The sequence below is a fragment of the Hypanus sabinus genome, chromosome 10, assembly GCF_030144855.1.
Source record: "Hypanus sabinus isolate sHypSab1 chromosome 10, sHypSab1.hap1, whole genome shotgun sequence".
Taxonomy (NCBI): domain Eukaryota; kingdom Metazoa; phylum Chordata; class Chondrichthyes; order Myliobatiformes; family Dasyatidae; genus Hypanus; species Hypanus sabinus.
In genome coordinates, this window is record NC_082715.1 from 60,821,386 (window position 1) to 60,843,172 (window position 21,787).

Genomic DNA, 21,787 nt, shown 5'->3' on the forward strand with positions numbered 1-21,787 from the left:
ACCACTCCTTTTGCAATTTTTGCTCATTTCTTCTCAATTCCTGCTAAAACATTGTTTACATTTACATCATTTATTATTATATTGTAATTTGCCCTTTATTGTGTCAGTTGTTTTGTTTATTAATTATTGTACTGTCTTGCACTATCTTGTGCACTTTATGTAGTCCGGTGTAGGTCTGAAGCCTAATGTAGTTTTGTGTTGTTTCATGTAGCACCATGATCCTGGAGGAATGTTGTTTCATTTTTACTGTATACTGTACCAGCAGTTATGGTTGAAATGACAATAAAAATGACTTGATACAGAAATATCTGCAGATCTTAGAATTTAGAGTTTAAAATAAACTGCTGAGAGAATTCAGTTGGTCAAGCGACAAATGTGGACACAAAGAAATGGCCAGTGTTTTGGGGCAAGATGTGCATGAGGACTGAAAGTGTAGAGGGGAAGTAGCCAATATATAGGGGTGATGATGAGACAGAGCCTGGCTGGTAATATGTGGAACCATATAATGGTGATGGGCACATGGAGCCATTTGGGGGAAGGGATAAGATGGGTTGGCCAAGGGAACAGAAACCTACAAACTGTAGAAGGTTAGATAATGTGGGTGAAAGACGAGATGGAACCAGGAGTAAAAGGATATTGAGTCCTAGTAACATGGGTGGGGAATGGTGCAGGATGGAAGAGGAGAGCAAAACAAGACAGACCCCTAGTGGATTAGTGGGACTGAGAAAGAAACACACATGGAGTTGATTACCTGAAACTGGAAATCCAATTTTCATATAAAACTATGATTCCAAGCAAATTCATCTCCAAACTCTCAGACCTGGGACTCAGTGCCTCCCTTTGCAGTTGGATCCCAGACCTAATGACCAACAGACTGCAATCAGTAAGGATAGGCAGCAACACCTCCAGCATGATTATTCTCAACACTGGTGTTCCACAAGACTCCATTCTCAGTCCTCTATTCTACTCACTATGCACTGACAACTGCATGTTCAGATTCTGTTCCAACTCCATTGACAAGTTTGTAGATGATACCACTGAAATGGGCTGAATCTAAGAGTACAGGAAGAAGATAGCTCAATAACATGCCATCATGGCAGCAGGCTTTTCCTCAATGTCAGCACAAAAAAAATGAACTGGTCTTTGACATTGTGATGGGAATGGTGCACATACTCCTTTTGGCAGAAGATAAAATAACCTGCAAACGTGTGTATCCAGGTTGAAGAACAACATCTATCCACTCTTTATAAGACTATTGAGTTCTCCCCTAGAACAATAAGATGGAATCTTATTGAAAGTCCACCTCATTATGACCTTACACCTTTTTGTCTACCTGCACTGTACTTTCTCTGCCACTGATACTTTTCTCCATTCTGCTAATGTTTTACCTTGTACTCACTCAGTGCACTGTTTTAATGCATTAATCTGTATGGATGGTATCACTGCACCTTGGTAAATGTGACAATAATAGACCAATTTACCACCGGGCTGTGGGCTTTTTTAAGTGGAAGCTGAGGTGTTGTTCATTGAGTGAGTGTGGGGCCTCACATCGCAGTGAAGAAGGCTGAGGACAGACGGGTTGAAGTGGGAATCTGAAGAAGAGTTGAATTAAGGTGTTACTGGAAGTTTAAGATGGCCATTGCAGACAGAGCACTGATACATTTCTAAATGGCTGACCGGTCTTTGCTTGGTTTTGCCAATGTAGAGTTGGCCACATCTTGAGCACTGGAGGTAATGGACCAAGTTGGAAGAGGTGCAGTGAATCTCCGCTTCACCTGGAATGGCAGGTTAGGCCTCTGGATGATGGTGAAGGAGGAGGTTCTGGGACAGGTGTTGTCTATCCTATGGTTGCAGGGGAAATTGTCATGGGACAAGAAAGGCAAGGTGGGAAGGGTTGAGCGGGCTAAGGAATCTTGGAAAGAATGGTCCCTTTGGAAGGCAGAAAGTGAGGAGAATGTGATGGATAGTGGAGTTCTTTTGGATCTGGTAGAAATGGCCAAGGGGGATACTTTGGATGTGGAGGCTAGTAACGTTAGCATAAAATACATGATTGCAGGGGACTCTGGCGATAAATAACTTGTAGTTAAATGTTAAAGCTAATGGCCATATTTTCCGATATTACACGCGGAGACCCAACGCTCATGCTTGTACTCCAGCAAAGGGGTGGTGTCAGGATTTGGAGCCAAGTCGGACATGTTATCCTTCTCCAGCACTGGAGAAGCTTGTGAAGCATGGCCAAGTATGTCCTTGTGCCTTTACTCAATAAAATCAGTGAATTTCAATGCAAATTCCTTCAGGAGAGTGAGGCTTTCCTAGTCCATAGATCTTGGGTCTGTGTGTGGCCTGCTGGTTTCAAAGGTGCATTTACAGTCAGAGAAATATATACAATATACATCCTGAAATACTTTTTCTTTGCAACCATCCACCAAAACAGAGGAGTTCCCCCAAAGAATGAATGGCAGTTCAATGTTAGAACCCCAAAGCCCCCCCTGCTCCCCCCCTCGTGTAAGCAGCAGCAAAGCACCAAACCCCTCTCCCTGACAAGCAAAAGAAAGGCATCAGCACCCACCACCAAACACTCAAATGTGCAGTAAAGACACAGACTTGCAGTACCCCAAAGACTACTTGTTCGCCCAGTATTCGATATACCACAGGCTCTCTCTCTCCCTAATAAAGGAAAAAGAGGTGTCTCCATTTCACAGCGAGAGGAGACATAAACTACTGGCTGGTTTATGATGTTAAAAGGCCTTTGTGTCACTTTTTCCGAGCTCTGTACCCAAAGAACTCTGGTCTCTGGGCATGTAGCCAGCTCACTGCTTTCGATTTTCTGGCTCCCATGACATACTGGATTCCTGCAGAGGTACCAACCTCTGGTCCGCCCGTCTCCACAGCCCTGAGATCCCTGAACTCTGGAAGTGAGCTGATCTTCTGGGCCGCATACTTGGCATATCAAATAACTGCCAGTTGTGAAACCCTGAGAGCGGGTCCCATTCCCGCTAAGACCCAAAGTCAGCGTGTAAATCCAGGTCAGGGTCTTCAAAAGAACCTTGAAAGAAAAACACAGACATATTAAAGATAGAAATAGAGCTGTTTCCGAAGATACAAGTAAAGGAGTCACCGTTAGGTATTGTATGCTGTTGTGAATTTCCTATGTTTATCACTTAACAGAATGGGTCCTACTGGTTGAAGTGTGACTAAATGTGAGACACTAATTTAAAACAAGTTACCTCATAGTTTTATTTTAGAAAGTAACAATAGAACACTAGAATATTTTTGCAGTGCTGAGCCAGCTGCCTTTTTATATACCTAACTGGGCAGTCCATTGTTGGCTTTCAGCGGTCTGTTCTTCTCTCCCTTGCCCCACTGTGTATTTGTCATGTTTTGCAAATCCTAAGAGGCGAGTGGAAAAAAATAAAGCTAGCAGGAGGTTAAAAACAGTCTGTTGGGGGGGGGGGGGGAAACAATGTTGCAAGACATTGTAAATAAAAATACTAATCATTTTAATTTGTTGGAAGAGAAGAAATTCAAGTTTAAAATTGGAATACATTTAAAAAAAATTATCTTATACAGTGCTAACTGGATTTTGCTTTGAGTAAAAGAATGTAAATCTTTTTATCTGTTTGTTTTAAATAGGATGACTTCCTATTAATTCACTATGATAAAGGACCTTGTCGAAACAAGCTTGGCCACACACGTGCCTCTGTCATTTGGCACAGAACCCAGGTCAGTGATATTTGCTTGACATTTACAAAGTTTTGATTGTGAATTGGAGACCACTTATGATGGCTGTAAGACATTCAAAAGTATGAAACAGTTTAAAAGATGCAGCTGGCATTTTTACATACAAACAACAAGGGTAGACCATTGCATCATGTATACTCTCCATAATAACCCAGAGACTTGGTCACTGATGGTGTCAGTACATGAAGTTGGACTTTTTAACCACCAATGCATCAACTTCAGTGGTTGCATTGCAAACTCCAAGCTCAATTGCCAGACACTAAGTTGGAGCAACGATGATCAGGTTTGGGAGGCTCCACCTCAAGCTACTGGTTATCCAGGCAGGTTCCTCAGCCAGTCTGTTGTCCTGTGCACTAGCATCACCTAGTCAACTTCAGAATGGCATGCAGCTGAAGAAGGAGGTATTCTAAAAGTTGGTGTTTGACCCGAAACTGTAATTCCTTTTCTCTCTCCTGACTTGTGAGACTTGCCAGCACTTCTTGTTTTATTTCAGGTTGACAGTAGCTACAGATTTTTAAAAGGACAATACATAATTACAATATATGATAAATAATTTGGGGCAGCATAGTAAATTAATGGTTAACACAACAATTTTCAGTACCAGTGACTTGGGTTCAATTTCTACCACTGACTGTTAGGAGTTCGGAAGTTCTTCCCATGACCACATGAGTTTTCTCCAAGTCCTCCAGTTTATTCCTGCAGTCTACAGACATACCAGTTGGTAGGCTATTTGGTCATTGTAAATTGCCCCGTGATTAGGCTAGGGTTAAATCGGAGGGGTTGATGGGTAGTGCTTCTAAAGGGCAGGAAAGGCCTGCCTTTTCTACACTGTATCTCATTAAATAAAAAAATTGAAAACTTAAAATCTAATAGTGTTTGTGTATTCCATACAAAAAGGAGTTTTCTGATGACATACAGTATATTGCTTTGAAGTCTGTAGGAATTTGTGCTGGTTTTAACTTTTCAAAGAATGTATCTGACAGCCCAGCATCTGGTTTACCAGTGCAGATTCAAGACGGTATGGGCTTGAGGTCTTTTGACCTTTTCATCCTGTGCTAAAATATCTGCTTAATTTAGAACTCAGACACATTGCTACAACATGGAGTGAAGAAAGGATGGTTTTGACTGCTAGATGGAAAACTGTGGCTGTGAGGATTGTCAAGTTTATAAGGCACAAATTTCCACTGCAATCACATACTTTTTCCCTATTTTCAACCCTTATGTCTGTCCTCTGCATTTGATTACGTTATTGTTACAATTAATACAAATGGGTTACTAAAAGACAATAAAGAAATCTTTGGTCCATTTTCACTAGTGATTACCTCGTTCAAAATTATTGGATGAGAGTTTTCATTTTTCTTTAATATTGCAGACTGCAACAATCATATTTTATCTTCTTTCTTTTAGGTAGTTGGAATATTTGCAGGCTTTGGCCTTTTGCTATTAGTAGCATCTCCTTTCCTTCTGCTTGCCACGCCGTTTGTCCTCTGCTGCAAGTGTAAATGTAACAAAGGGGATGATGATCCTTTACCAACATAAGCATGATGCCCCGATAAAGAAAACTGGAGGATGGAATTCTATGAACGTTCTTTCCTACATAACTATCATCTCAAAATGTCTGATTTTTGTCTCATAATACTTCCCAATGTAAGCATTTATTTTCCACCTTGCACAAGTCCAGGGTCTGTGACCGAGCAGTGATTTTTTTTAAAGTGCAGAAAAGAGGCAGTTAGATCATACAAGGGAGAGTTTAGTCCAAGAGAACACACTGGAAAATGGCATACTGCACGAACTTCTGGAATGTGTGAAGCAAGCTTAAAAGTATACTTTCTTGAATGGTTCTAAAAGAAGTGGTGCACTTGATCGTGTACAGCTGTACACTAAAATGCTAGATTTATTGATTGTATCAAGAAGGAAAATGTGCAGTTTTGGAGTAAACAGAACATGAATGAGAAGCAAGCTGATGTTTCAGGAGATATAGAGAGAAGGCATTCAGTTACGATTGCAAGTCCTATCAGAATTATTTTTTTAACATGAAAAAGCCCACATCCTTTTCTATAAAGAGACTAAGGTCAAATTTTCTGTATCAAATTCTTTCAAAAGGCATTTTTGACTATTTTAATTGGGGATCTAATGGTTTCATCATTTCTAAGTGCTCTGATTTTTTTCATGCCATATGTAGACTTGAAAATAATATTGCCATGTTTATTCTCTGAATACATAAAGGTGCATTGATTCTTATTAGAAAATTGTAGTAATGTATCTATAATTTTGACTGCTGATTAGAGACTGATTAATAACTATGGGACTGTGAAAATGCAAAACCATGCCACACCTATCAGGGTCTTAATGTGAGAATGATGTTTATTGAAATTCATTCCTCAAAAGATGCTCTGTTTTGCACTAAGCATAAATTATGTGAATTTTCACTCGTTCCAACAACTCAAACCTTACAAATTAAGTCTGAATTGATAAAAGGAAAATGATGTGCCCTAAAATATTTATAAAATGCTTTTTAGATTTTAGCAAATACATTTTGTGATATATACCAATACAACAGGATCATAATCTATTAATTTTAAATCATTATGACTCCTTAAAATTATTGTTGGGTTTGTGTAGTTGAAAGATGAATGCCTAGTAATTGGAAGCATGAATTAATTATCTTGCGGATTTTTTCATTGTACCAGGATTCTGAAACAAATTTAGATAACAAGCGATTGGAATCACTAAAAATATAACACACTGAGGAGTGAAATTGAGTCATGCCAGTGAGCTCTGTATTTATGACTGTTTGGCTGTTTTAGTTACAAAGTTCTTGCAGTACATTTTGATTTATCTCCCATTTTAATTGTAAGAGATTTTATTCTAACTTTAAAAAATAATCTTTACATTACTAAATTATTATGGATGGCTATGGTAACCAAGAACAAAAATTAGATGGCTTTTTTTTATCAAGTTTATTTTCAGAGTTAGACAGTGAACACAATTTTAGTGGAAATGCAAATTAAGCCAAACACAGGATTACAAACTAGGAAGCAGAATAAACAGGAGAAAATCTGCAGATGCTGGAAATCTGAGCAACACACACAAAATGCTGGAGGAACTTGGCAGACCAGGCAGCATCTATAGAAAAAAGTACTGTCGACATTTCGGGTTGAGCCCTTTGGTGGGACTGGAGAAGAGAAGCTGAGGAATAGATTTAAAAGGTGGGGGGAGGGGAGAGAGGAACACAAGGTGATACGTGAAACCTGGACGGGGAGGGATGAAGTACAGGATTGGCAAGTTGATTGGTGAAGGAGACAGAAGGCCATGGAAGAAAAAAAGGGGGAGGAGCACCAGAGGGAGACAATGGGCAGGCAAGGAGATAAGGTGGAGAGCAGGAAAATGTAATGGGGAATGGTGAAGTGGGGGGCGTAATTGGAAGTTTGAGAAATTGATGTTCATGCCATCAGTTTGGAGGCTACCCAAATGGAATATAAGGTGTTGTTCCTCCAACTTGAGTGTGGCCTCATCACAATAGTGGTCACCCATTTTAATTCCCATTCCTATTCCGATATACTCTCCATGGCCTCCTCCACCGTTGTGATGAGGCCACACTCAAGTTGGATGAACAGCATCTTGTATTCCATTTGGGTAGCCTCCAAACTGATGGCATGAACATCAATTTATCAGACTTCCAATTACGCCCCCCACTTCACCATTCCCCATCACATTTTCCTGCTCTCCACCTATCTCCTTGCTCACCCATCGCTCCCTCTGGTGCTCCTCCCCCTTTTTTTTCTTCCATGGCCTTCTGTCTCTTTCACCAATCAACTTGCCAGCCCTTTACTTCCATCCCTCCCTGTCCAGGTTTGACCAATCACCTTGTGCTTCTCTCTCCCCTCCTCCCCCCCCACCTTTTAAATCTACTCCTCAGTTTATTTTCTCTCCAGTCCTGCTGAAGGGTTTCTGCCCGAAAAGTCAACTGTACTTTTTCCTATAGATGCTGCCTGGCCTGCTGAGTTCCTCTAGCATTTTTTTAAGGAAGCAGATACCAAGTTGAACTAAGGAATATCGTGATTTCTTTCGACAGAATTGGGGTGGGGAATGGGCCTGTAGGGGATAGAAAAAATTCTAATTGGGTTGTGGAGACACAACATATTGCAGATGCTGGAATGTTGAGCAACACACAAAAAGCTGGAGGAGTTCTGTGTATCAGACAGCATCTATGGAGGGAAGTAGCTGGTCTCCTATCAGTTTCATCATCTGGATATGCCTATTACCTAGCAGTTCTTGCTCTACCCATTTCTTCCACCTTTTTATGCTGGCTGTCTCTGTTCTATTTCTCAGTCCAGATGAAGAATCTTGACCCAAAACAATGGCTGTCCATTTTTCAAAATTGATGCTACCTGACTCGCTGAGTTTCTCCAGCATTTTGTGTGTTGCTCTAGTTGAGTTCTCTTTGCACTTCTATTATTATTTTTAACAATGCCATCATGAAGTGTTTTATGGTTTTAAATTCCATTTCTTTAAGTCAAAACAATTACTGTGCACAGAGTTAGTTTCTTATTTAGTAACGCACCATTGGCTTGCCTTCAACAACTTGCAGATAGTTATAGGATTGTGGGATAACATTGCCATTGTGTTCTTACAGAGATATTTCTGTGGAATTTGGAGCTCTGTATGTCACGTTCACTTGCTGAGTAATAGTGTTGCATACTCAAGGATTGAATGGAGGCGTAGTTTCACTCTTTTCATCTTTACTGCTTAATATTGTTGTTTTTCCCAAACAGATTTATTAAACAGTGAAGGACTAAACAACTAAATTATCTCACAATAACTTTTGGTGTGGTTATTAAGCTTATCTTCTGCTTAGCTGGGTAATTGTCAGTTGTACAATGTAAGATGATTTATTCTGTAGTGTCTATTCCTATTTTTGCTGTTTTGCTGTCAGAAACTTCCACCAACTTTTTGATTGGCCCAGATTAAGAAATACTTTCCATTAGATCAAAAGGTCTATTAACAATTTATAATTTGTGTAAATGGAAAAAAATTGCCAGATGAGCATAACCCATACAAAGACTAAAGTCAAAGTAATTTTATTATCAAAGTACATATATGTTACCATACACTAACTACTTTGAGATTTTTTTTTTTTTGCAGTCACTTACAGGAAAATAGAGAAATACAATAGAATTTATGGAACACTCTACATAAAGACTGACAATGAATGTGCAAAGGCAGACAAACTGGAAATAAAAATAAAATAATACTGAGAACATGAGTTGTAGAGTCCTTGAAAGTGAACTGTAGGTGTGGAATCAACAGAGAATTATGGCAAGTTTTAAGTTATGCACTCCATTTCAGGAGTCTAATGTTTGCAGGGTAATAACTGTTCCTGAACTGAGTGGTGTGGGACCTAAGGCCCCTGTACCTCCTGCCCAATAGTAGTAGCAAGAAGAGAACATGACGTGGATGATGGGGTCCTTGATGATAGATGCTGCTCTCTTGTGGGAGTGCTGCATGTAAGTGTGTTCAATGGTGGGAGTGTTTTGCCTGTGATGGTGTGGGCTGTATCCACCCAGTCCATCACAAGTCTGTAGGCTTTTCTGTTACTGGGCTTTGGTACTTCCGTACAAGGCTATGATGCAACCAGTCAGGACCCACTCTATCTATAGAAGTTTGTCAAAGAAATGAGATGGGGACATATTCATCCCTGCATGGAAAGCCAGCTCTGGTAGAATGGGTGGATAAGATCAGTACTGGGATCCAATGGCCAGGAGGTGGTTCTGCACCACTCCATTGAGACTGAAGGGCATGATGAGGCACAAGAGAAATCATGTCATTCACTGCAGCCAAGGAAGCCATTATAACCCAGTCGTGATGACCAATTGTACCACTAGACCCAGACTGTCGAGGTCGAGAGTGGAACTGTCCCAGTGTTATAGCCTTTCCACTTTTAAAAACCCTCCCACACAGGTTTCCAGTCATTATTGGATATGCAACCACTTGTATTAGTAGTGTTCTAATTTGTTCTGTAATTCATTTAAATACATAATTTGTTACTCAGTAAAATGGCAGTTTGTGTTTTTTTTTATACCTTTTAAACTATTTCTGTCAAACTTAGGCTAATTGTGTTAGTTTCCTAATTGGGCAAAAATGTAGTGGTCCTGCTGTGTCCTGATTAACCAGAATCCACTGTGTGTGTAAGCTAATGGGAATGTGGATTCTCAGTGCACCCTGACTTTAACACAGAATGAATGTACAATAGAAGTAGGTAGTTAAGAAGGATGGAAACCAGCAATGCTACACCTGTTTTTTTGTGATGATTTCTCAAAGTGATAAAGGAATGGAATATAATGGGATAACCTACACCACCCCCATTTATTCAATACTACCTTTCAAATCAAACTGCTCAGGGTTTGACTCTGTTTCCTGCATCGCAGGAAGCGCTTCCTAAAATATCATTCTCAATTTGCTGCAAGTTACCACAATTGGTTAGAAATGGCAAGTCATATGGTATTGTAGCCTGACCTGCTACATTTGTTGAAGCTCTTTGAATTTGTGAAATATCTCACAGAAAGCAGGAGCCAACAAATGACTGCAGAAACTTGTGTGCATATGTTTCCGGATAATCCTTCACTGAAAAGAGCACATAATCTAAAAACTGCAAGACTCCTTTTATTTTACACTGAATTACATAGAAACATCACAGCTGATCTGCTTCATCTCACCCTATCGACTTGTGTTTCATTCCTTTCTCTCCATGTTCATCCTACATCCTGTTCAATGGCATCCGCACTGCTTGTCTGGAGATGTTATTTTTGTGTCAGTGATTCATTTTTGGCCTTCGGTATATTCTGCTTGCTTTCTGTACATATATATTTAATGCTGAATAATATGTTTACCAAGAATATTTTTCTTTAAAAATGTTTTAAGAGGAAAAAGAGTAAATACAATAGTTTTCCATCAGGAAGCACACTTGGTCTTAGAATATTTTTATGTAATCATGGTAACTTGTAATTTGTGTTGCACCACACATTGCCTTTTAGTCTTTCTTTGGTTCTTTTCATGACAGCAAAAAGGTGGTGATTGTCTTGAACTTTTAATGGTTTATTCATAGCTATGCTTCCATGCAGAAATGTTGCCAAAGTGTTATTGTGTATGTTTTTTTAATATGTTAGTGATAAGGAATGTCCAAATAATGTCAGCTTTATTCTTCCTCCTCCTCTCCAAAATGCTGCCAGGTGATTGATACCCAGTCTCAATATCTAATTTGTAATCTATGTATTGTGCTAAGGGTTCTATTTTATGCCTTAAAATGCTTCTGTGAACCATGTCAATGTTAAAGTTAATAATCTGTATTTAAATCATAGCTTGCAAGTGCAAAATATTTCTATAATCTCATATAAATATAGGGAGCTCTCATAATCTCCATTCTGTGTATTGCTAAGCATGGACTATCCTGCCTATAAATAACTAAATGTGTTTTAAATATATATAATTGGTATCTTATCTTTTTTAAAATAAAATGGTGCAGATATTCGGAATTCCATTGTGCTACCAGAACTTAAAGTTGTCATAAATCTTTAGAGAATTTTCAAATTGAATTTGGACAGGTACATGGATAGGAAAGGTTGGAAGGTTATGGGCCACGCACTGCAAATGGGATGAGCTTTGATGGACCAGTTGGGTTGAAGGCCTAGTTCCTTACTGTACATATCTATGAACTCTATCGGAGTGTACTGCAAAGGCTAGAAACTGAACCTCTCCCAGTTCTGGGCAGGATCCAATAGTCGTCTGATTATTCCCAACAATAATACCATTAAAAATTCAGATTATTCATCATGAAAATAAATATGCATTATTTTTAAAAACCACCACCAGCTTCACAAAGGAAGCAATCTAGCACCATCTCAGTTGTATGATTTGGGTGTCTTTTCCATTGTTTTTGGATTAATGGCCTGGCAATTCTATTCAGTCATATTGTGCACTAATTAATAGACTGTTAATAGAAATCCTACTTTGTATTCCAATAGCGTACTTTGAGATCATCCTCAAAATTGATTTGCATGTGCAAGGCTATTGTGTGGTGTGGCCTGTACTTACTTATGTAGGCCTTTTACAAAAGGGTTGAAAACTACTAAGGTGTTAGATAAAGAGTCTGACTTTACCTGACCCTCCACTGGAGAACTGGAGGCATCCACCTTTCAGGTAAGTTCTTCCTTAAATGGTTTTAATGGTGTTTGCTCCCACCCTCACTGCTAATATCCTCAGCTCTGCCCTCCCCCTGACCACTCAATACTTGTCTCCAACCTTCAACTTCCCATGTAGAACCGGTCCCCATTGTCTGATCATCAACTGGGCCCAACCCTTACTTCATTCTGTCTTTACTGATAATGGTGTACTGGGAACCTTGTAAAGTAACATGGGTGACTTTATCATGTGATTCATCATTGTTGGAGATGCTCTTTGAATAGCACTGAGTGACTAGGATCTATTCAAGTCACTGCCCCTCCATGCAGAGTCAACATCCCCTCCTAGTCCAGCATTGTCAGTAGCTCTGTAGGTAATAGCTCTTTAAATACACACTCTAGTTCTGTTTAAATGTGCTTAGGCTTTCTGCCTCTACAGCCTTCTGGACTGATTTTGAGAACCCTCTGGGTGGAATATTTTTCTCTTGGTCTCCTTTCTAATCCTACCACTTGTTTTTCTGTTTATCCATGCCATCCAGTTTTAACCATATTGTTGAGTAGTGAGTCCTCCCTATTCTGATCAGGTTCTTCATAATTTTATCAACCTTAGTTAAGTTTATCCAAATTTTTCTTACTTGTAATGTTATCCAACCCTCTCTTCCTTGTAAATTTCCTCTGCATCCTCACAAATGCAACATGTCTTTCTTACGAAGAAAAGGATGCCATTCCCAAAACTGACTTACCATTACATCCTCAGGAAGGTGAAAAGTATGTGAAGTTCTGTAGCAATGAGATGCAAGGCAGATCAGGGTTTCTACTCAGTTTCATTTAAGTGGCCTGTAATAATAAATGTTTGGAAAGGTGATGTCCTACATTTCTCTTTGAACTCTGTACACTGGGAAAGGATCTCCTTCAGAGATGTGTCTGAAATAGATGCCTATGACTCAGATGCAAATATCCTTTTGCATAGAGTACATATGTAAAATCTGTCTCCATTATGAATATCAGTAGCTATGTTGGTCATCACTTATTAGACTTAACTATTTATCAGGACTATTCATGATGAGATATTTGCAGAAGCAGCATCAACAGTATTGCCCATTGAGCTCAGTCAGCCATGCTGTTAGACCCATGTGAAATGACTGAGTTTCCCCCAGGATCAGGCCAGCTCTGCAGTAGAGCGCTGTGCTACTGCAGGTGTCATTCATTGTCCTCTCTATCCTGCTGCTTTGCATTGTAAACAATTCAGTGACTATCTTTGGAGATGAGCATGATTTGTTTTAGCAAATGGTCTCCCTTCAGTGTCATTGGCAGAGCTAGGTGATCTGATTTTGTAGGTAAGTAAGGTCTCACTGATCAATGTGTGTCAAAGGCAATTCTGCTGGCTGTGGAGTTTTTCCCTTTGATGCTGCAAGTGTTTGTTCTCTTTGAGCTATTTGTCATTTCCTACCAGGGAAGAGGTAATTCGACTCATACTCATATGTTCATACTAGCCTAAATAGAGTAATTTAGGCTAACCTTGCTTCCCACTGTGCTTAACCCTCTGTTATGACTCATTCAGGACCTTTTTCACTGTGATGAGGATTTCTGCCTCAACGGTTTCTTTAGGCAATCAGTTAACTTCTTCGAGTAATACTTTGCGAATGAGTTCTCCTAGATAATTACCCTGTGTATACAACTTCACCTTCTACAGTTCCACAGAAAACAACCTTAGCCTAGTCAATCACCTTTCACCATTAACATTTTTTGTTTGTGGCTATATTCATGTAAACCTTGGGTGTTTTCAAATCCTGTATTCTGGAGACTAGAAGAGTACACACTGTCCTATCTAATATTTTATACTGTTGTAGCATTAACTTCTAGCTCCCATAATCTCAAAGGTTGTGTATAGTTAGTGTGAACTTTGAATACTAATAATCAAGGTTGGTATTCAAATGTCACACTACTCAATTCAGCCTTTGAGAATCTAGCCATTTGCTTGGAGCTTGTCTGTTTTTATGTTCTGTTTAAAATCCATCTATTTATTGTGTGCTTCCTTGCTTCGTTTACCTTCCTCAAATGTACTGTCTCATGTTTGTCCAGATTGAAATGCACTTGTTAGCCCACCCACAGTTAAAAGATTCAAACAGAGTAAAGCAGCACGCACAAAGATCTTGGGGGTATCAGGGGCTTTAGTACTGGCATCCTAATGCAATTCTTTTAAATGCACCTGCTGCAGCCAAAACATGGACTTTTCAATAATTTGAAAGCTGCTTGAGCTAAGAAAAAAATTATGTGAAGATAAGAGGATCTCAAAGATTATGTCAGAAATTGTGGGGCACAAATATCTTGCCCTATGTTAACTCATTTAAGTGACTAGACAAATATCCCATTTAAATTTGATGCAAAAGAAATATTTTTTTTAAAAATCACTCAGTTTCCAGTGCTAGCATTCCACTGAGTAATTTCAATGATCAGGGATGCAAGGATGAATAATTTTGCTGAGAGCGCGGTTATGATCTGGAATCCTTGAGATACTGTAAAACCTTTCACAATATAGACTTAAATTTTAATTAGAAAGTATCACACTCTGATGTTTCCAATAATTCTGATGTTTAGCAGATTTAAGATCTAAAGTTTTTCTGAGTGTATTGACAGTACCCCTAGTGTGTTTGTAATAAACTGTGTTTTTGAGAATCGTTCATACCAATCCTTGAGGTTGCTGTATTGTACCAAGATGAGGAAGCAATGTCCTGCACCTACAACCCATCAGTCTCTGTGCAGGATGAGTATCCACCCTGTATTGATAATTATTTTTTCATATTGTTATGTGTTCCTTTCTCATTCAGCTCAAGGTATTCACATATGCATTCCCAAACAAGAAGACACTCTACATCCAACCAAGGCCACAAGAAAATATTTCATTAGGACTATCACAAACACAATACAGAAAGAAAAACAAAAGCTTACAGTAAAGGCAGTACTGAAGTCAAAGTAATACTTATCAGCCACAGAACAAGTTGATCTCTGTAACGTCAGAATCACAATTATCTCCTTACAAAATGGAGAATAAAAACACGGAGAATTCAGTGGGTCAAGCAGTATCCATGCTGGATCTGCCGAGAACTTCCAATGTTCTGTGTTCCCTATTCCAGCATCTGCAGTCTCTTGTGACTTCCTTGTAAGGGATTATCTTGCAGTTACGAAATTATAAGGTATTGTGCTGAATAAAGATCTTTTATTGTCTTCTAGTTACAGCTTCCATGTAATTTAGTTCTGCATCATATTTCCTTAAAAGGAGTATTATCCCAATTCAAAAGATAGAAAATTTCACATCTACTCTATTCTTTGTATGGAATCTCTCGATGAGATTTGTGGCATTCTCATCTTTATCTTCTCTTTGTTGATAGAGTTGGTCACAAGTCACCTGCCCTTGCACCCTCAGCTCAATGGAAAGATGACAACCTCTGTTCCATTTTCAAACACTAGTTTGTTTGCTCTTCAAACTAGTATGAAGATTTGAAATAGTTTTGAAAATTGCTGTGGTAGCCAAATAAATCCATCAGTTTTGATAGAATTACATAATAATCAGACACATAAAACCCCCATTCAAGGCCTGACCACAATCTTAGCCAAAAGTTAAGTTCATCACTTGACAAAGTTCACGCAACACACACAAAAAGCTGGAACTCAGTAGGTCAGGCAACATCGATGAAAAAGTGTATAGTTGATGTTTTGGACTGAATCCCTTCAGCAGGAGAGATTTGGGTCTGAAACATCAACTGTGCTCTTTTCCATGGATGCTGCCTGGCCTGCTGAGTTCCTCCAGCATTTTGTCGGTGTTGCTTGGACTTCCAGCATCAGCAGATTTTCTCTTGTTTGTAACTGGACAAAGTTTGACAAGCCAAACAAATGTCACATATTGAAAATTGTGTAAGTAGAATGTTCAAGGCTTGTAAAGGCAAATTTGGCTTCTACAAATATAACTCTACAGCAGTGTGCATTGATTGAGAAGATAGTATTTGCTTCTTATGCAACACAGCAGGTATTAGATGTTACTGTTTTTCTGAATATCAATTCCCTCTGGACAAACAATTCACCATATGTAGAGATATTTAGGTTTTTCTAATTGGTTAAAGCCAGCCGTGCTGAATAATAACCTGCAACTATAGCTGAGCTTGCTTATTCGCTGCAAGTTGCTGCTAACATACATCTCTGATTGGAAGAAATTTATTGCAATCACTTTCAGCTGATGTAAAACCACAAGCAGAAATAACATCAGGCCGGTTTGCTTTACTTCCCTTTTATGAGACACTTTCAGGCAAAACATTTGCCATTTAAAACATTGCTAGGTACACTGTAAGGTTGAGCACGTCTTATTTTCATGATAATTGTTTCAGTTATTACCATATTGAAATTAATCTCAGGAACTCTAGGAACTTATTCCTGATTTGTTGGCTCACCTATTCGGCTTTTAATTTGCTTGAAGTGGAGGTGACTGGTTGTGTATTTTGCATCATTGCAACTCCAGTTTACAGGCGGCCCAAATTCCATTTAAATCCAACACAGGGCTTGCACTCATTAACACCACCCAATTGATTTATGCTATCCCTGTCTGATATTGGTCTTTCCAGCTACTTGTGTGCTAGTGATTCTTTTCTGTGACATTTTGCTGCAGTATGGTTGTCATTCGTTCTCACGTGCCATGGCACTTCACTCACTTGTGGAATTTCTGTTTCTGTCTGCTTTAGGGGTTTGTTAGCATTGTTCCCAAAATAGCTGCGGTGATCTTTGGGGTTGCTTATGATAAGTTTTTATCTACAATTTGAGAGGGATAAGGGCAGATCAGAGGTGTCAGTGTTGCAATTAAATAAAGGAGACTACGGAGCCATGAGGGAAGAGCTGGCCAAAGTTAAATGGACGGATTCCCTGGCAGAAAAGACAGTGGATCAGCAGTGGCAGATATTCTTGGGGATAATGCAAAAGCATTTCATTCCAATGAGAAGGAAGGATTCAAAGAGGGGGAAGGGGCCACAGTGGTTGACAAAGGAAGTCAGAGATTGTATAGCATTAAAGAAAAAGAAGTATGACAGGGCTAAGATGAGTGGGAATACAGATGATTGGGAAAGTTTTAAGGAACAGCAGATCTTAACTAAAAAAAATACGGAGAGAAAAAATCAGGTATGAGCTCAGTCTAGCAAGGAATATAAAAGGGGATAGCAAAAGCTTTTTTAGCTATGTGAAGAGAAAGAAGATAGTTAAGAACAATGTTGGCCCCTTGAAGAATGAATTGGGAGAAATTGTTATGGGAAACAGGGAAATGGCAACAGAATTTAACGCGTACTTTAGATCTGTCTTCACCAGGGAGGACACAAGCAATCTCCCAGATGTATGGGTGGGCCAGGGTCATAAGATATCAGAGGAATTGAGACAGATTGACATTAGGAAAGAAACTGATGAGTAGACTGGTAGGACTGAAGGCTAATAAATCCCTGGGTCCAGATGGTCTGCATCCGAGGGTTCTAAAAGAGGTGGCTCAGGAAATTGCGGATGCATTGGTAATCATTTTCCAATGTTCCTTAGATTCAGGACCAGTTCCTGAAGGTTGGAGAGTGGCTAATGTTATCCCACTTTTCAAGAAGGGAGGGAAGGAGAAAACGGAGAACTATCGCCCTGTTAGCCTAATGTCAGTCGTGGGGAAGATGCTTGAGTCCACTATTAAGGACGAAATACTGGCACATCTTGATAGCAGTAATAGGATTAGGCCGAGCTAGCATGGATTTACCAAGGGCAAATCATGCTTGACTAATCTGTTGGAGTTTTTTGAGGGTGTAACAAGGATGTTAGACGAGGGTAAGCCAGTGGATGTTGTGTACCTAGATTTTCAGAAGGCATTCGATAAGGTGCCACATAGGAGATTGGTGAGTAAAATCAGAGCTCATGGCATTGGGGGCAGGGTTTCAACATGGATAGAAAACTGGTTGGCAGATAGAAAGCAAAGGGTAGCAGTGAATGGGTGTTTCTCGGACTGGCTGGAGGTGACTAGTGGGGTACCACAGGGCTCTGTACTGGGACCACAGCTCTTTACGACTTATGTCAACGATTTAGATGAGGGCATTGAAAACTATATCAGCAAGTTTGCTGACAATACTAAACTGGGTGGCAGTGTGATATGCGAAGAGGACGTTAGGAGAATACAGGGAGACTTGGATAGGCTGGGTGAGTGGGCAGATACTTGGCAGATATCATTCAATGTGAATAAATGTGAAGTTATCCACTTTGGAAGCAGGAACAAGAGGGCAGAGTATTGTCTGAATGGTGTAGAGTTAGGTAAGGGAGAAATGCAAAGAGACCTAGGAGTCCTAGTTCACCAGTCAATGAAGGTGAATGAGCAAGTGCAACAGGCAGTGAAGAGGGCAAATGGAATGTTGGCCTTTGTTACAAGGGGAATTGAGTATAAGAGCAAGGATGTCCTTTTGCATTTGTACAGGGCCCTGGTGAGACCACACCTGGAATATTGTGTACAGTTTTGGTCTCCAGGTTTAAGGAAAGACATTCTGGCAATCGAGGAAGTGCAGCGTAGATTCACTAGGTTGATTCCTGGGATGGCAGGGCTGTCTTACACAGAGAGATTGGAGAGATTGGGCTTGTACACGCTGGAATTGAGGAGATTGAGAGGGGATCTGATTGAAACGTTTAAGATAATTAAATGATTTGATAGGATTGAGGCAGGAAATATGTTCCAGATGTTGGGAGAGTCCAGTACCAGAGGGCATGGATTGAGAATAAGAGGTCAGTTATTTAAAATAGAGTTGAGGAAGAGCTTCTTCTCCCAGAGAGTTGTGGAGGTGTGGAATGCACTGCCTCGGAAGACGGTGGAGGCCAATTCTCTGGATGCTTTCAAGAAGGAGCTAGATAGTTAGCTGATGGATAGGGGAATCAAGGGATATGGGAACAAGGCAGGGACTGGGAATTGATAGTGAATGATCAGCCATGATCTCAGAATGGCAGTGCAGACTCAAGGGGCCGAATGGTCTACTTCTGCACCTATTGTCTATTGCTTAGTTTCAGGTATTGGACATGCTTTGTCCTGTCACCTCCCAAGTAACTTGGGGTTGAGCCTTCATACACACAGCCCTGTGACATTTCACCAAGATTTTCCAAGATTTAAAGTACCTTTATAAAACAATCTCTCTTCCAGCCTCCAGCCTAAAGTTCTGAATTGTATTTGGTTTTTGGCTCCTTAGTTTTTTATGCTTTTATTTAGAGATACAGCACAGACAGCTGAAAGTTGAGGATATGAGTTGAGAGTTAAGGGGCAAAAGTTTAGGGGTAACACGAGGGGGAACTTCTTTACTCAGACGGTGGTAGCTGTGTGGAACAAGCTTCCAGTAGAAGTGGTAGAGGCAGGTTCGCTTTTGTCATTTAAAAAAAAATTGGATAGGTATATGGACAGGAAAGGAATGGAGGGTTATGGGCTGAGTGCAGGCAGGTGGGACTAAGTGAGAGTAAGTGTTCACCACGGACTAGAAGGGCTGAGATGGCCTGTTTCCGTGCTGTAATTGTTATATAGTTATGTGGAACTGGTCCTTCCAGCTCATGGAGTCACAGCACCCAGTAATCCACCTATTTAACACTAGCCTAATCACAGGACAAATTAACCTACTAATTATCTTTGGACTACGTCAGGAAACTGGAGCCCGTGGAGGAAACCGATGCAATCGCAGGGAGGCTGTGCAAATTCCTTACAGCCATGTGAGGACTAAACTCCAAACTCTGACAACCCGAGTTTGGACAGGAAAGAAATGGAAAGGCTGTGGTCCTCACTACGTTGCCATGGCATCAAACTTTAAGGTGTTATTCTATTGAATTCACAAACTTTACGTTTTCAAACGGTCCTCACTTGTTTTCCAAACTCTCCGAGACAATACTGCACAAACTTTGCCAGCAACACCTTTGTACTCTGCTTGTTTTCGTCCTCAGATTGTTCATCTTTAGATAGATGTATCCTATGCAGTGTTGCTACCTGAACTTGCTCTGACCCAAAGATGGTTAGTGGATAAGGAGATGTATGCGAGGAGGTTTCATTTGATTTCCTCTCATTTTACTCCAGTATCTCCCTCCCTTAATATTCAGTTTTGTGAGAATCAAGGATACTTTGTAGTGCAAGGATAAGACATTTTCTGAAACAGTGAATCTGCAATCAAATTATCACAGTTTGAAATGAAGATATTTGAGAAGCTGATCTCTCTGGCTGTAGTATGCATATCTGTACAGTGGCACTTTCGACCTGATGCCTCACCATTCCAGTCCTAACCTAGGATGCTGTCTGTGTGGAGTTTCACTGTTCTCCATCCTGTCTTCTCCCTCTCTCAGGTGCTCTGGATTCATTCCACCTTCCAAAGACATGCAGGTTGGTAAATTGCCCCTTGTGTAAGTGGAATGGGAAATTAAAGCAAGAGTGGGATTGATCGATGAGCCAGCCTAGACTCAGTGGGCTGAGCGGCTACAGTATCTTCACTGTCATGAAGTAAGGAAATATGGGCATGTTTTTTGGCTTCCTAAGTAATACTGTACTCCCTATCTCAGCAGCTGTAGTAGGTACATGTGGGGAAACTTTTCAGCCAATATGAATCCACTTTGACTTAAAGCACATCACTCACTTTCAAACTATTCTGAGCAAAAATAAACAAGGAACTCTAAAGAACACACACTAGAAATGTTGCCTTTGCTGATGTCTGGAGCTGTTTCATCACACTTTTAGCATGGATTTGCACCAGACCCAGCTTAGTCCGCATCTGCTGGAAAAGAAGACCAGTCAACATCTTAAACAGCAGCAGAGGGTTCAAACGGATGAATGACTTCCTCCCACTCCCACCTCTGATTTTTCTTTCTTACTGGCAGGAAGGGTTGGTTCAACAGAGTTGGTTTAAGCTGAAAATGGACATCTTGTTATTCCTGACACAGAGTTAAATTAGCACAGATCTTTATAAGATCTCCTTACCAATGCTTTTTTTTTATCAAGTACAGTAAAGGAATACCACATTACATGACTCATATAGTGGCAACACAAGAGAATGCAGAGAAACAGCATCTCGTATTTTTCTGGGTAGTCTACAATCTGACAGCATGAACATCAAATTCTTCATCTTCTGGGAACTACCCCACCACCACCAAAATTCAGACTTCTAAGTACATTTACTATCAAAGAATGTACACGTTATCCAATATTGAGGTTTGGCTCCTAACAGGCAGCCACAAAACAAAGAAACCCAAAATAACCCATTAGAAAAAAAAATCGAACACCCAATCTGCAGAGAGAAAAAACTCATGCAAACAAAAAATGCAAGAAAATAGCGTTCTGAACGTCCACAAAGAGTTTTTCCCCAGATCCTTAGTTCAGCACCGAACGGAGCAACAAGTCGAACTGGCCCATCTCTCACCTTGGGCCCCGAAGTCCAAACCACCTCCATTTTGCCAGGCACCTAAATCATCATCCAAACATCAGGCTCACTGACTCACCTAGATACGCACTGGAGCCTGGGCCCCGCTGCTTTAATTCAGCCCAGCATTTAAATTGATTGCATCTCGAGACTTCCTCACTTTTGGCGATGGGGCTGGCTGCCTCACCTCACCTTGGTTCTGCCATAAGGAATTGACTCCATGTCCAAAGGGAAGTTATGGACTATCACTTGCAATGATCATTTATCAGAAAAAGAGTGATTAACAAAATATTTAGTTGTTTTTCTTGTTTCATTGGCCCCTGGCCAGAAGTCACTGTGATTCAGTAGCACCATCTTAAAAATAAAGGGTAACACAAGAGTATGTAATTGTTTTGCCCATAATATCGAAGATGGACATAGTCCAAGAATTACTTATTTAAATCTTTG

The 21,787-nt window shown here is 40.1% G+C and overlaps 1 protein-coding gene across 14 annotated transcripts in view; it reads left to right on the forward strand.

The window, feature by feature from the left end:
- LOC132400702 (probable E3 ubiquitin-protein ligase RNF144A-A) overlaps nt 1-6,927 on the forward strand; it is an 88,017-nt gene extending 81,090 nt beyond the window's left edge. For all 14 annotated transcript variants that reach the window (XM_059981954.1, XM_059981947.1, XM_059981944.1 and 11 more), the window contains 2 exons: nt 3,634-3,723; nt 5,149-6,927. In XM_059981954.1, the coding sequence (XP_059837937.1) occupies nt 3,634-3,723; nt 5,149-5,280 (222 nt within the window). In that variant the 3' untranslated portion in view covers nt 5,281-6,927. The remainder of the gene's footprint in view (nt 1-3,633; nt 3,724-5,148) is intronic.
- Nucleotides 6,928-21,787: the final 14,860 nt, after the last annotated feature.